Below are 15,626 nucleotides of genomic sequence, written 5' to 3' on the forward strand. Positions count from 1 at the left end.
ATTCAGTATAAACATAGGATTAATATTAACAACTATGTACTCTGTAGAAGGAACTGCTAACGGGAGAGATGGGGGAGCGTCTGAGATGACATGGGAGGTGAAAATGTTAGGAGTGTTTTCCAAACATTAGACAAAATAGCCACTAGCAAAATATAGCTGTCCTAAGTATAATGGTTTACAACTATCAGATCCGTAACACCGAACTTCTGAAGTTAGAAACTATGTCTGAAAATCATAAATTAAAATTCTAGATAAAAATGAATAAAATTTTCTGTATTGTATCATTTCCTCTATGAAACAAGATGCATACTTTTTCCATAGGAAATATTTAATTATATGTTAATGTACAAAATACATATATGCATTAGTTAAAAATGTTTAAATCGTTATTCTTAAAACATAAATGATATAACAAAAAAAATTAGGCTATTACATTAAAAAACATATAGTACATGCAAACATATGTACATACACAAACATACATGCAAACACAAACATATTTAAGGTTTAATCATCGTGGGTTTGGGTTTAGTTTTTTTTCTTTTTAATTTATTTTATTTTTAAAGACAGCTTGCTGCACAGGTATATCATATGATCATAAGACCATTCAAGTTGGGAGGGACCTCAAGAGGTGTCTAGTCGTACCTGCTGCTCAAAGCAGGACCACCAGTAGGATCAGAGCAGGTTGCTCAGGACTTTATCCAGTGGGTCTTGAAAGGCTCCAAGGATGGAGAATGCACAACCTCTCTGGGAAACCTGTGTCACTGCTGGACTGTCTTTGGGGTGATAAAAGTATTATGTCCAGCCTGCCCCTCCCTTGTCAAAATTTTCCTTTTCTCTCACCCTCCCGCCATGCATACCGTGAGAGCCTGGACCCTCGTTCTTTTTGACCTCTCTGTAGATGCTCGGGGGGCTGTTGTGAGGTCCCTTGGCAGCCCTCTCTTCTCCAGGCTGAACAAGCCCTGCTCCCTCAGCCTCTCCTCAAAGGGTGAGTGCTCCAGCCCCCGACCATCCTGGTGGCCTTTGTTGGACCTGCTGTGGTTGGCCGATGTCTTTCCTGTACAGAGGTCCCAAAACTGGATGCAGCAGTTAGATGTGGTTGGCTGAGTAGAGGGGAGGAGCTGTTTCTGTCGACCTAGTGACCATGCTCCCGTTCACAGAGCCCGGGAGGCTGTTGTCCTTCTCTGCTGCCAGGGCATGCTGCTGGCTCTTGGTCTTGCTGTGCCCCAGGTCCCTTTCAGCAGAGCCGCTCCCCACCCCGGCTTTCCCCAGCCTGTAGTTCTGCGAGGGGCTCTTCCTTCCCAGGCGCCGGGCTCAGTGTCTGTCCTCCTTGAATTTCACGAAGGATTTCTCTCAGCCCATTCGTGCAGCCTCTCCAGGTCCCCCTCAATGTCAGCCCTGACCTCCACCATATTGACTGTTCCCACCAAAGTGATAGACTTCTCAGCTAGTTGGTGATGTTAGAAGGCAGCATGACATTGGTATGACTCAGGTTGTGAGGCTTTCCCAGTTCAACGAAAATGTGATTTTGACATTAAAGGTTTTTTTGATAGTGATTAAGAATCTTTAAAGTCCAGTCTGACTGTGGGATAAGCAATATCCTATAGACTAAGCAAATTTGATGTAAAACACCATTTTCACAGTTGCTGCTTGGAGTAGAACTGCATGATTTTCCATAATACGCAACTGCAACTTTTCCACAGGCATGCTTTGGCCCTCTGAGTTTCTAAATGTGGTATATCAACTTTCCTTTTTATTATTAAACAACAACTTTACAAATCAAAATATAGATGATTGTTATTTTTAGCTGTCTAATAACAAATTGTTTCATTTTTGTATTTATATAGTTCAAAGCCTTTCACCCTCTGTTTAATTCTTACTTTCTGGGTTACTTTCTGTTCCATTGAAGTATTATTTTCTTATGTTCTATGAACTATTTTTGCAACATACCCTAATTTCCCTGTGACAGAATAACAATTAGAGGTTGTTTACCTCAGGAATGTAGTTAGGCTGATACCTTGCATTCAAACTGTATCTACAAAAAGATTAATTAATTGAATCATCACTGATTAAGAAGTCACCTGAAGTGGAAAACACCGCTTCATTTCTGCATGATAACAAATTATTAAAAACTAAACCATTCAGACTGTCCTTTTGCATACAATAGCCTTACTGTGTTGGCATACTGTGTCCATAAGTAGTTATTTGTCTGGTAAGGTACATATTTAATTTAGGCCAAGTACATATTTTATGTATCTGTCATTGAAGGAAACAACATAATGTAGCACTTGTAAATCAGCGTGTCCCTGAATGTAACACATTGAACAGCTTTGTAAAAATAACAAATACATTTTTTTTTTCAGGCCCCAGCAGAAAGAATTATTATTTATAGCAGCTATAAAAATATTTACAGTAGAACAAAATATGATAATATTAAATATTTGTTGTTTTGTCACTGGTCATATAAATACTTATTTTCTAGGAAGAAAAAATGTCTTTTCTGCATTTAATGGTAAGAATAACCTACAATAAGCTAGATACACCCTAGAGCTGCTGGGTTTTTTCCTTTTTTGTTGTTTTTTTTCTCCAAATTGTTTATTTTAAATGAGTGGATGTATTGCGTCTTTAAAAAAAAAAAAGATATTTGTCTGTGTCAAATACACAGGCTTTTTAAAAATGTCCTTCTCAGTGTGTCTTACATGCCTTTGTTAATGTTATTTCCTCAGAGATGCAGTTTTATGTTTTGTCCACAAGATGGTGAAAATCTCAAGTTTTAATTATTTTTGAAGCCAGTATAAGCCATTAATTTACTGCCTGAATGCAGTGGCATTTATGGTAAGCACTTCAATTTATTTTTGCAGCCCATCTGCTGGCAAGGCCAAGATCAAAACAGCCCATAGAAGAATCATGATTTTGAATCATCCTGATAAAGGTAAATAATTATTACTTTTCTTAACCAGAGCTGGAAAGGAAGAGGCTTAAATGAGATCCTTTAAGTTTACTGATTGTGTAAATAACTACACTGAATGCAAATGTATGTTGTTTATTTATAGACTTAAGCTTCTGTGTGTCTTCTCTCAGATAAACTAGGCTTTATGAACCACAGTTTTGCCCATCTTTCTTTAATGTTGTTTTCTAGACTTGTGCTGCTTCAGTTAAAACTGTGAGCTCGGAGACCAGTCTTCCACACTTTAAAAAAACTTATTCAAAAATAAGAAAAAATTAGCTATAACATTTTCACATTAAACTGACATTCCTGTTTTGAACTGAGATGTATGAAAGTCACATGTATGAAAGTAACTTTCTGTGGGGAGATGTTCTGCCGTCACTAAGTACATCACTGATGAATTTCAGACTTCCTGGAATTCACTTGGAAAAAATGTAAAGCTGGGCACTGTTGCTTTACTGGCCAGGTTTTTAATGTAAATTTATCTTACAGAAAGGCTATTATTATAACTTTAACTACACTACAGCTGGTTGAGAAAGAAAGCCCATATGTTCATTGCTGTTTCTACTTTAAAATAACAGATGGTGAAGAGTTGCACTGTATTTCAGAAGTCAAAAGGGGAAATTGGAGGGGTTTTATATCTTTTTGACAGAATTACAGGGCTCCCTGCCAGCACCCCATTTTAAGAAAATGAAAAAATAACTGTGACCACTGGCCATGGGAAGTGTTTAGTCGATGCTTTTCTTTGCTGTCTTCACCCCTCAGTTTAATTCTAAAGTTGTCCTGCTTGTTCGATTTCACACTTTCTTTTTTTCACACTTTCGTTTTTTACACTTTTGATAATGTATAAGCTGCACAGACATAGAAAAGAAATTCTCTTCTGCATTTCTAATATATTGTGATGGTCAGAGGCCTCTTAACCACTAAGAGTACCTATTAGGTCAAAATTTTTTGATAATGAACTTCTAAGTTTATTGTAGCAGTACTTAGAGACGTGAGCCAGAACTGTGAATCTCTGTGTGGATGTTGAATAGACCTAAAGAGGCAGTTCCCTTTACGAAGATTGTACATTTTAACGACCCATTCTTACAGCTGTAATGCACCTGCAGCTGGGCACAGTGTAGGTTTGGATGGATGTAGTGAGCCCTCCTGTGTGCTATTAAGATGGAGCATTTTCTCAGTAGGAACACCAGTTGAAGGGATTTGTGCCTCTGTGCTGCCCCTGCAGCTCTTCTGGCATGGCCATAGAAAAAAAAAATCTTGTGTAATGTCTTCAGCTGCAGAGCTAGGGCCTGGAGTAATCTTGAACATGTGGCATCTCAGAGAGGCTTGTTTGCTTATGTATATATCTTGATTTCTTCTGGCTGTGGGTAGCCAGATGTGCTTTAAAAAATAATATTCAACATTAGAATGCTATTTTAAAACAGTACTTTACCAGATGGAGTTGATAGAAGAAAGGGCAATAACTACAGTTTTTTAAAGTTACATATGTTATCTGAGATCCCAAACATTGAAGAGAGAATTATTAGAAATAAATAAATAAGAAATATATAGAAGTTTGCAAAACAACATCCCCAGTGAGCGCTATTAAAATGGTTGCTTATTAACCTTCACATAGTTCAGTTTAAAAGTGTTTTTATATTGATACATTGTATGTTAATTTATCGGTTACTAATTTTATGAAAGAATATTTGCTCACAGAAAAAGAGGAATAGAGAAGCCTTTTGGACTTGCCCTAATTATAAACAAACACTTAGGCAATCATGAGATTGAATTTTCTCTCATTGGAGGGCTGCAAAATTAATATGCTACTTAAGTATGTAAATGTAGTGAAAACACTACATGAAGAAAATCAACGCACATTTAAAAATTACGTGGGATACATTGTTTATTGCAGTTTTTAGTATTTACTGTTTGTTTGATTGTCTTACCTACTCTTTGAAAGAAGCAATATTCAATGTAGTAAATCCTATTGCTGGCTAAAAAGCCAATTGGTTTAAAAAAAGAAAAAAATAAGTTATTTTCCAGTAGCCAGTTCTCTACCCTTCCCCTGCCCAGCCTCACTTTCCTCCAGTGTGTCTTACCTATTAAGGCTACGTTCAAACAAAACCAAAACATGAACAAGAGAACTCCATTACTTTTTGCAGTTGTTTTATTACACCATGAAATGACTTTATAATGATTTGGATTCCTGCAGGAATGTCCTAAAGAAGTCTTTAAGCAAGCCTTGCCACATGTGTCTACAACTAGTTCTGCGTGTTTCTTTTATCTTTATCTTTTCTCATGAATTGAATAGAATAGAATGAGTGAAACGATGAATGAAAAATTATGATTGAACAGATGCCTTGCAAAAGGCTATTCAGTGCACAGTACTGCTGGAATCATATTTTCATGCAAAAAATATAGGTGTATTGTAGTAAGTGGTAAGTTACTGGTATAGACCTTGTAATGTTGTTTTTGGTGACTGTAGGCAGATGGTTGGCACTCAAGGGGAGAGTAAAAAAAAAACAAACACAAAAAGACCGCTGAACTGTAATCAGATTGTTAGATGGAGCGTAAAGCAATGACAGTGTTCAGGACTAGAAGTTAGAAGGCGTACCATGTTTAAATAGCTTTAATGTGATGGTTTCTGGCTGGTGATTCTAGGCATCTAGCACAGGAGAGGCTTGGTGTGTGTGTGCATGCATGTGCATGCACTTAATGATTCTTTGTCAAAATTATTTATAAAATTTTACCTCTTAGTTTTTGGGATGAGTGGAAATAATAGCTATTAGTTTTGGATGAATGTTCAAGACAGCTGACCTTGCATACATTTGCAGCAACATTGCACTGCAAGTCTAAATCACACCAATGTAAACTGATTTCAGATTTCAGTCTTCTCTCGGAGACAAATTGTTCAGCGCTGTTCTTCAGTTACTTCAGTTTTGATTACACTTCTCATGTTTCCTTATCAATTAGTTTACTCCATATCAATGTCATTTTTTAAGCAGTTGTATGAAAAGGATCTAGTTAGGAAGGAGGAGCTAATAAAATTGAGTAATAAGGAGATGCTGCAAGTGAAGTAGTTTGGTACTTAATACTGATGTGTAAATGGTATTCCTTTCTCCTTTTTCTTCTCAGGTGGATCACCTTACTTAGCAACAAAAATAAATGAAGCAAAAGACTTGTTGGAATCCACTGCCAAAAATTGAAATCCGAAGCCTTGGGTCATAAGAGATTCAGCAGATACATTGTGCAACAGCTTTCATATCTACTTGTTCTGCAGAATTTCTTAACACTGCATTGGTTGTTCCTATTTATTGTCATAATTAAAAGTTTAAGATTATTTAAAAGCAAACTGGAATCCTTTACAGTTATGTAAAGTTATGTACAGTTATGCTCCTGCGAGGAGCAGGAAGTTGGACTCGATGATCCTTATGGGTCCCTTCGAACTTGAGATATTCTATGATTCTATGTATCAATTTTAGAGTATTTTTACTGAATTATGAGCCATTACAAGCTTTGAAAATATTCTCCTATTGTCTGTGTTTTTCTTCAGAAGTAGTTGCTTCTTTCATTAAACTTCTGGAGCTTTTTAAAATTTAAAAATAGCCTTAAATACAGGTTTTCCTCTTCATTGATGAAGACTTGACCATTGCCAGAAAATCTGTGACCTTACACTTGAATCTGTTAATTTGTGAAATAGTAGGGTTTATTCATGAGCGCAGTTTGAGAGGTGCAACTCATAACAAAATGACTAACAGGACTACAGACTGCATTAGCTGTATCTGTGGGGCTTGGGGATACGAAGGAAGAGTCTTGGTTTTGGTTAGTTCTTTTGCATGTTAAAAGATCTCTGAAATTGTTAAGTAATTATTTGGACATGCTTTTACTTCAAGTCACAGAGTATTTGTGTAAACTGTAGTAAACTACAGTTTACTCTGTAGCAGCTGGGGTGGTGCAGGGGTTTTCATGACAGTGGAACTGAAGAAGGTAGGTCCATGTGGCATGGAGTTCAGATGGATTTTATAGGCTGGGGTTGTCCGGGTCAGTCCAGTCGTGTCAGCCTGGTGTAGGACTGATATAGCAGGGAACAAACAGGACTATACCCCTGATGATAGTTGCTTTGCTTATGGCTCTGCGTGGACTGTTAGTTCTCCAGTAATTCTCACATCTCTGCATTATGCTCCATTTCCCGAAGTATCATACGCACCTCCTTATGTAGCCCCCTAGCAAACTAGTGCTGGCTTCGGGGAATACTGAAGCCATGGATCTCTGACTTTAAAGAGAACACGTTTTAATTGACAGCTGACAGTAGATGCAGATGAGTAGTAGGGGCACTTGGCTGCTGCAAATTCCTACCAGTAAGTTGGCTGCAGATGAATTAACTGTCCTAAGAGGATGATGATGAGATGAGGCAGTCTAGTGCATTCACTGCAAGACTAAATGGATACCAGAAGGTTTTTCAAACTCGTATCACTTGAGGTACAGCAAACAACTAGCTGAAGTGCTACAAATATAAAATTTAGATACTCCATTTCCTAGATTATTTAGCCAGAGGAAAGTGGCTAAGAGCAGTTAAATAATTAAAGCATCCAACCTCATGTTATCCACCGAAATGTGCATTTGTCTGTTCATCCAGTGGTGGATGTCCAGATTATATGGATTTTTCCTTGAAAGAAAGAAGGAATACGAATTTTTTTTTTATCAGGTTCCTCCCACTTTGTCACAATTCCCTTACTTTCATTAAATATAGATGAAAAAGTTTAAGTTGACCCTGAAAGAAAATACTAACTTTAGGTAATTTAGAGACTTCTTGACAATTAGAGTGGCCGGACATATGACACAACTTGGCTGGATAAAGCAAAAAAGGCTGCAGGGAAAAACCTGCCTGGGAATGGGCATATGCTGTACGAGTACTACACTTGCGACATTTAACTAATGTTCTAATACAAGAAACTTTAATTTAAAGATAATGGACTTTATTCCTATGCAGCAGCCTTAAATGGTTTTTGTTAAAGGAGTAGCCACCAATTAATGCACATTTAAGGTTAGTTATTCTTTCCCTGGTATATCAGTATGTATTAGCAAAAAAAAATCATGAAGGTTTTCATGTTGGGAGGAGAGAAGTGAGATGGTGGGGTTGTTCCTCATTTTCTTAAGTGGAGTCTGGTAAGTGATCTGAGTCATTGCTCAAAAGCAAAATTGATGTGTGTGGTAGGAAGCAAAAATGCTCTCTGTAATGATTTTGAACTGACTAGCTGTTGTTTTCATATGATTGCCTTTTTTTTTTTCCCCTGAGTAAAATGACATCTAAAGAGCTATAAAGTATCAGTTGAAACAAATGCATTAAAGACGGCTAGTTGTTCTGTTCTTAAAAATTAACTTCCCATGCCTTTGTAGGAAGTACGGGTTTTATTTTTGTGAGATTGTGTTGTTGATAATTTTCTTCCTGATCTAATTATTTATATCTGACTTTTTTGGACAAAACACTTTTTTTTGGCTTTCAGTTATGAGAGAGATTGTCCTTCTTAATAAAATGAACCAGAACTTGGTTTTATGCTTTCTCCTTCTTTTCAGAGCAGACTACTGACTGATTAACAAATTTGAGAAATTAACAAATTTTAAAAGTCAACAAATTAACTTTGGCCAGTCTTATCTCTGGAAAATGCTGTAAAACGAGTGAAGCTAATGAATAGCAGTTGTGAAAGTATCATTACTGTATGTCTGGTGCCATAACATCACACATACAATAGCATAACTATGTATCCGTGGAAGCAACTAATTTTTCTTGTCTGTTCACTGGCAAAGCTTGCTTTACCTACTAAATGACGTTTGGAAGGATGAAGATAGGACAGTGAAAGGAAAGATGTAGTCAAGCAAATCATGTAAATACTGCTCAATTTGTTGTCGCTGATAGTCAACGTTGTGGGCTAAGGAAGGTCTTTGGAGACTGCCTTGCAGAACAGCACCTGGTTTGGTGCTCAACTGGACTAGGAAGAACAGGATACTACTTTTTTTAATAGCATAGCCTGTTAATTTAACCTTATAAATATTTAGCCTCTTGAGACTATTTTCTTTACTTGTCAGATGCAGAAGTTTTTTGTGTAAGATAACTACATAGATGTTGATTTATTCTGGTGCAATTCCTGTCCACCAGCAACAAGCAAACTTTTTTTTGTGTGTGTGTGTGCTTTAATGTTCAGAAAGTGTTCATCTCTAACTTCCTAGCTCGGGAATTCCCAGGTAGTTTTCTGCTCGCATGATAACCAGACCCAGGTATCCTCTGTAACTTCAGAAGTCGGGCAAGACTGATTGCATTCATTTGGCATTGCTATGGGCGATTCCCAGTTTATTTAATGAAGCACAGCTTGCTCATCTCCCTGGGTTTTGCTCTTAGTCTGTGGGATTTTTCTCTGAGATGTCATTGTTTACCCTCGCCACAGCTGACTTAGGGATAGGTCCACAAAAAGACCCAGTGAAATCTGGTTATCTGCCTGCAGGAGTGCAACTTGCAAGACCTTTGCTGGCCTAGAATGGGACCTGGGTAGAACTGAGACATACAAATACAAGGGTACAATTCACAAAAACTTTGCCTGATCTCTCAGGTGATTTTAAAGGTAAAAATTTACTCTTCTATATGCTTAGATTTCTGCTTCTGCATAGGTGTAAAACAGCTTCCTTCTTGCCAGGTCTTTGCTCAGTTTAACAATTTTCTCATCCTTAAGTCCATAGATTAGGTGTCTGGTGTCTTAAATTCCCTGAAAAGCCTGATCTGGCTGTGGTTGTAGGGTGCCTCGTACAGGCCAATGCGTCTTCAGGCTTGGTGTGAAAAATCCTTATTATCTGTCCTGGTACTCAAATGAGGCTGATGACTAAGCTGGGCTGAGGAGGTGACGGCACTTGCCCCGCTTCATGCTGAAATTGTGCCTCGCTGCAGCATGGAAGGTTCATAAAGCCTGCAAGATCTAAGGGCCAGAGTACTGAGCTCAGGTCCCAGTTCTGGGTCAGCTTAAAACATTAAGTGGTGTCAAAACAGCTTAAAGAAATTCACCAGCAAAGGTATTGCTGGCTTCTTTAGCAGCATCACTTTCCACATGTTGGGCTTTAGGATCTTTCCTTTAATTCACACTCTTCTATGAGCTTCTGTCTGTCTCTCTCTGTCCTTGACAAGCAGCACAGTAGACTAGCACTAAATTGCTACAGCTACAGCTTCCAGAAGTTTTTAGTTGAATGGTGGTAAAATTAACATTTTCCTTGGGTCATCAACAGCAGCTTTTGGCATGTAGGTTGCTAAGACAGATTTGTGATTTGGCATCATCAGTGATGCCAGCATAGTCTTGGGACTTTTGAGCTTTGTCATTTCAACGATTGCTCTCAGCAACAAAATGTGTGTGTGTATGTACATGTATGTATAAGCACAAAGTGTTTATACACATACACACTGCTTTTCAGGATCCTATGAAGAATTTTGCATCTGTACTGGGGCGCGCTTTTAAAATAACATTTTTCTGGAATTTTTTAATTTAATTTTCCAAATCAGAGTATTACAGTTTGAGTGAGAAAAGCTTTCCTCTTCATGGGTACATGCAATTTCTGACATACCTCACATTCTTTTAAAGACAGAATCAAAATGCCGAAGTAAATTAATTACAGGTCTTAATTTAATTATTGTTGCATAAATAGGAAGCCAATTTAAAAAGCCAAACAACACACACCACCCAAACATCTCCAATTTATGCTCTTTATTGTGTTTCTTTATACCCAGTTTTGCTCTGGTATGAATACATACAGGGTAGTGGCACTGTACTTCGGCCATCATCATACTGTATTTGTACAAGCTATTTTTTTACAGATCCATGTTCCCAACTTTGTTTAAATGAGGAGAATATAAAACTTTCTGGAAAACAAAAAAATGCTAGAGGTTTTTGGGATGTTGCCCAAATAAAATTTTCTATTTGCAAATGATTAAAATTTCAGCTACATTTAAAATACGCTTTTGTGTTTTACTTTCTCCTGTTTTGTAAGTTTATTCACTTGGTGGGAGCATTGAGTAGGAGGGAGGGAATTTTAGGTCATTATTTGATGTCTTACTGACTGTTGGTGGTCCATGAGGGTGAAAAACTCCTCTCATGAAAAACTTGAATTATCAGCCTAGATAGCAATACACCTACTTCCTTTAGTATTAGGAAATCACAAAACTATACTTGGAATGAGAAATATCATTTCACCAATGGTAGCATCATCTGATTAATATTCTTAAGATTTTTCAAGGGTTAGTCATGATACACACAATAATTGCTGTACAGCTTCATGTGATGTTAAAACACCCCTACTGTGCTATTACGGTTTCCTTATTTATATACTAACTCATACAAGGAGAGGTTAATTAGGGTTTTTTTTTTAATATAGCAGATATTGCATCTAATAAATTCTAGTTTTAAATATTGGCAAAGTTCTTTTCCAAAATGGTTGTATGATTTAAACACTGCATAAAGTTTGGTTCTGGATGTCGTGACTTCTCCTGACTGTTGGAATTGATGTGGGCAACTTGGATGTTCCTTACCTCTGGCAGGTGAGTGAACAGATTGTGTTGCAAAGAATGGTAGAGATCCTAAACACTGCAGGGAATACGATATAATGAAAGAAACCTAAACAAAATCCTAGTGGACAAGTGAATGGGTAAAATGCTTTCTGGATGGCTGGGATCAGGAGGTAGTTGTTAAGGGATTGTACTCTACCCAGAGGCTAGTCTGTCCTGGGACCTCTCCTATTTAACATTTTTGTTGGTGACCTGGAGAAGGAGGCTCTCATCAAGTGCACTCTCATCAAGTTTGCAGATGCCACCAAATCACAGGAACCAGTCAATATGGTGGAGGTCAGGGCTGACATTGAGGGGGACCTGGAGAGGCTGCACGAATGGACTGAGAGGAATCCTTCACAAAATTCAAGGAGGACAGACACTGAGCCCGGCGCCTGGGAAGGAAGAGCCCCTCGCAGAACTACAGACTGGGGAAAGCCGGGGTGGGGAGCGGCTCTGCTGAAAGGGACCTGGGGCACAGCAAGACCAAGAGCCAGCAGCATGCCCTGGCAGCAGAGAAGGACAACAGCCTCCCGGGCTCTGTGAACGGGAGCATGGTCACTAGGTCGACAGAAACAGCTCCTCCCCTCTACTCAGCCAACCACATCTAGCTGCTGCATCCAGTTTTGGGACCTCTGTACAGGAAAGACATCGGCCAACCACAGCAGGTCCAACAAAGGCCACCAGGATGGTCGGGGGCTGGAGCACTCACCCTTTGAGGAGAGGCTGAGGGAGCAGGGCTTGTTCAGCCTGGAAAAGAGAGGGCTGCCAAGGGACCTCACAACAGCCCCCCGAGCATCTACAGAGAGGTCAAAAGAACGAGGGTCCAGGCTCTCACGGTATGCATGGCGGGAGGGTGAGAGAAAAGGAAAATTTTGACAAGGGAGGGGCAGGCTGGACATAATACTTTTATCACCCCAAAGACAGTCCAGCCGTGACACAGGTTTCCCAGAGAGGTTGTGCATTCTCCATCCTTGGAGCCTTTCAAGACCCACTGGATAAAGTCCTGAGCAACCTGCTGATCCTACTGATGGTCCTGCTTTGAGCAGCAGGTATGACTAGACCTCTTGAGGTCCCTCCCAAGTTGCGTTGTCCTGTCCTAGGGAGATCCAGTGGGAAAGTCAGATGGCAGAGGTATAACAGCAGAATAGTCATACCGGGGAAGTATCCTGTAATAGTTTCTATAGGTGGTTTTTTGTTTGCTTGCTTTTTATAAAGTCCAAAGTACAACATTTGTAGCCTCAGCTGAATTTAGAAGCATAGTTAAAATAGTCTTGAATGTTTGGAGACCTGCAGAAAACAAAATATTGGTATTTTAATACCACTCCATGGTGGTGTCCTGGAGCCACGCTTCAAAGGACTCTGAGTCCAGTCTTGGTGTTACTGGTCAGGTCAGTCCTTTGTTCTTAATACCAGGTGGTAGGAAGCCTCCTAGTCTCCACTGGGCCGAGAGCAAAGACATTCTGCCTTGTAAAACTGCCAGTGGCCTAAACAGACAGAAATATCTCCTCAAATCATGAGCACCTAGTTAGCGGGTTCAGCAGCCGGCCAGCCCGTAATTGTTTAGTGCTTCCCTCGCTGGCGTCAGTGGGAATTACTGCGGTAGGAACTGCTGTAGGGGACAAATCGATCAGCTAAGAGAGGCTTAAAGATCTGAGTGCTGAGGTTACTGACAGCAGTTCAGGTTTCCTGAATTAAGTAGAGGGCTACAAGATTCCCAGCTAGATTTTCTTTACCTGCAGCTGGGGAAGAAGCAGTGGGATTCCTCTTCGAGAAAAAAGTCCTTTGCAAGCTCCTATTTGTTATATTTCTCCTGATCTTAGAGTATTATTTATCCACCAGCCCACATCGGTCTCAACAGCACATTTCAACAGGGGCTTTAAACACCTGGGAGAGCGAGCTGGAAGCCAGGTTCTGTGCCACAAAGCAACTTCTGCAACTTGCTTACATGCTTGGTTGGCATCTCCATAGGCTGATATTACACAACTAAATATTTCAATATTTGGTGAGTCAGCTTCGGTCTTTTCCACCACCCCCTTCCTTAAGAATACAGTCCTGCAGATGTTTCCCTTCTTCCCTGACTTCCCTTCAAGCCATCTTCTCAGTAACGGTGAAAATGCCCTCGCTATCCGTCTTTTTCTCGGTGCAGCCACTCTACCTCCAGTCTTCAATAATTCGTAAGCTTGCAGGAGGTGCACCAAAATGATTTTAGCTACCTCCAAATTTTTTGGACAGAAGGATAATAAAAATGATTTCACAGTAACTAAAGTAAGTCAGTTCGTTGGTGAAAGCACTTAAATATAACTTATTAGCTATTCAGGAGGAAGGTTTCACTAAAGGTACAATGCATTTATGTATTAAAGTGCAGCTCAGCTCCTGAAAAATGAGCACATAAATAAGCACTTGTCACATCTTATTTTTGTTGTTTTTTTTTCTTCTCCTTCTAAATTTGTTTTCTGCTGTTAACTGTATTGCTGTTATGATTTTAACCATAAAGTAGCTGGATCCTAGTCCTAGGGGAGTTAATTGCCAGTGAGTTACACTTGTGTGTTGCCACTGATGAGGCAGTGTTACAGGCATTCGTTCAAGACAGGAGGCACAAGTCAGTGTCACCCATGGCACAATTTGACCTCAGAAACTCTTTGAATGTGATGTTTCAGATGAAAAGATCAGGCTGTGGTCCAGTTTTGTAAGTCTGGGAAAAAATTGTTAACTGAGAATACTGAGATAAATCCACAAAATGTCTTAAACTCTTAATTTCCACTGGACTTAATAGTGTAGGTGCCGGCATGTCCAGTGGTGGGTTCAGAGTCACCTCGCCTCCAACAGCATCCGCAGCTCATCTAATTTCCTTGTTTCTTCATATCTGTTGGGCATAGGGGCAGTCAGCACTAATAGACTTAATCCTACCAATGTGCAGAGGCAAAACATAGTTTTGGGGAACCAGAGGTTAAATCAAGCAAAAATATAGCTGCAGTACTTTTCCAAACTGAGGTGAAGAAGCAGCTGTGGGGGGGTTTCTAGAGTACAAATCTGACTGCAGACATCAGAATTCAAGTTACTCAAATGTTTGGCTCCTTTCATCTATTTTGGATCTGGCTGTTAGCACCTTGGTACTCGTATACAAAGAATACTTGATAGTGCAATCACAAAAGCAATAAACAGCCTTACACAGGCATAGATCTAAGGTGACTCCTTCAAGTGGAATCTTACTTTAAGCACGATTTCAATGTCACGTATCATAATTGCCTCTAATATTAGAGACTGACTTAATGCGACACAATGTCAATGACAATATAAAGGCAATCATGAACAGAGAAGATAACTTAAAAATGTTTGGGAGAATGGAAAAAAAGATTACACTCTAATGAAGACTTCTGTAGACTTTACAAATCTTTTTCAGCAACACTCAGAGGGATTCTTTTTTTCTCCTAAGCTTCTGGACACTTTAACCATGTTTCCATTTGATACTGGAATCTTCCTGGAATCTCTAAATGTGATTTATTTTGGGTTTTTTTTTTCCCCTTGCTCGCACTTGTGAATCTATCTACTGCTAAGCCCTGAAGTTGCATATGTAAAGCTGGTTAGCAAGTTGATTAGATTACCAGCTGCTGAGAATTAAATAGGAAAGGGTTTTCTTCCCCTCAGCAACACCCCCCTACCCTGCCAAAGGGGTATGGCTTAAAAGGTGTGAAGCTAGACTCTCTTGGATTTATCAGAGTCTGAAGGCAGAATGAAAATTTCAGACATCTTCCTAAAGGACTAGGAGTCTCTACCAGATATCAACCTGGACACAGGTTGCAGCAGCATGACCTGCTTATACCAACTTAATAGCATGTAGCTACTGAAGGCCCCCTTGGCTTGCACGTGGTTCCCCCTTGCCATAGTGCTTGTGATGGGGCTGTAATTTCAGCGATGAACTGCATAACCACATGGTTTCTGGCTTGCATTGATGTGAATGCATAGGGGCACACACAGGTGCTGGAGAGGAGCTGCCTTTGGCAGTGGCATTCTTAGATCTGCTTATGCCAATCACAAATTAACATCCTCCTTGTGCTTCAGGTTTGGCTGGTATATAATCTCTCCCCTGCCTTGAGTCCCCCACCGGAGCAATGGATG

General features: G+C 39.5%; 1 protein-coding gene across 1 annotated transcript in view; it reads left to right on the forward strand.

The window, feature by feature from the left end:
- DNAJC15 (DnaJ heat shock protein family (Hsp40) member C15) overlaps positions 1–8,481 on the forward strand; it is a 30,588-nt gene extending 22,107 nt beyond the window's left edge. The window contains exons 5-6 of the mRNA XM_075139380.1: positions 2,862–2,932; positions 6,068–8,481. Of these exons, the coding sequence (XP_074995481.1) occupies positions 2,862–2,932; positions 6,068–6,138 (142 nt within the window). The 3' untranslated portion in view covers positions 6,139–8,481. The remainder of the gene's footprint in view (positions 1–2,861; positions 2,933–6,067) is intronic.
- The last annotated feature ends 7,145 nt before the right edge of the window (positions 8,482–15,626 follow it).

This window comes from Calonectris borealis, chromosome 1, assembly GCF_964195595.1.
Source record: "Calonectris borealis chromosome 1, bCalBor7.hap1.2, whole genome shotgun sequence".
NCBI lineage: Eukaryota > Metazoa > Chordata > Aves > Procellariiformes > Procellariidae > Calonectris > Calonectris borealis.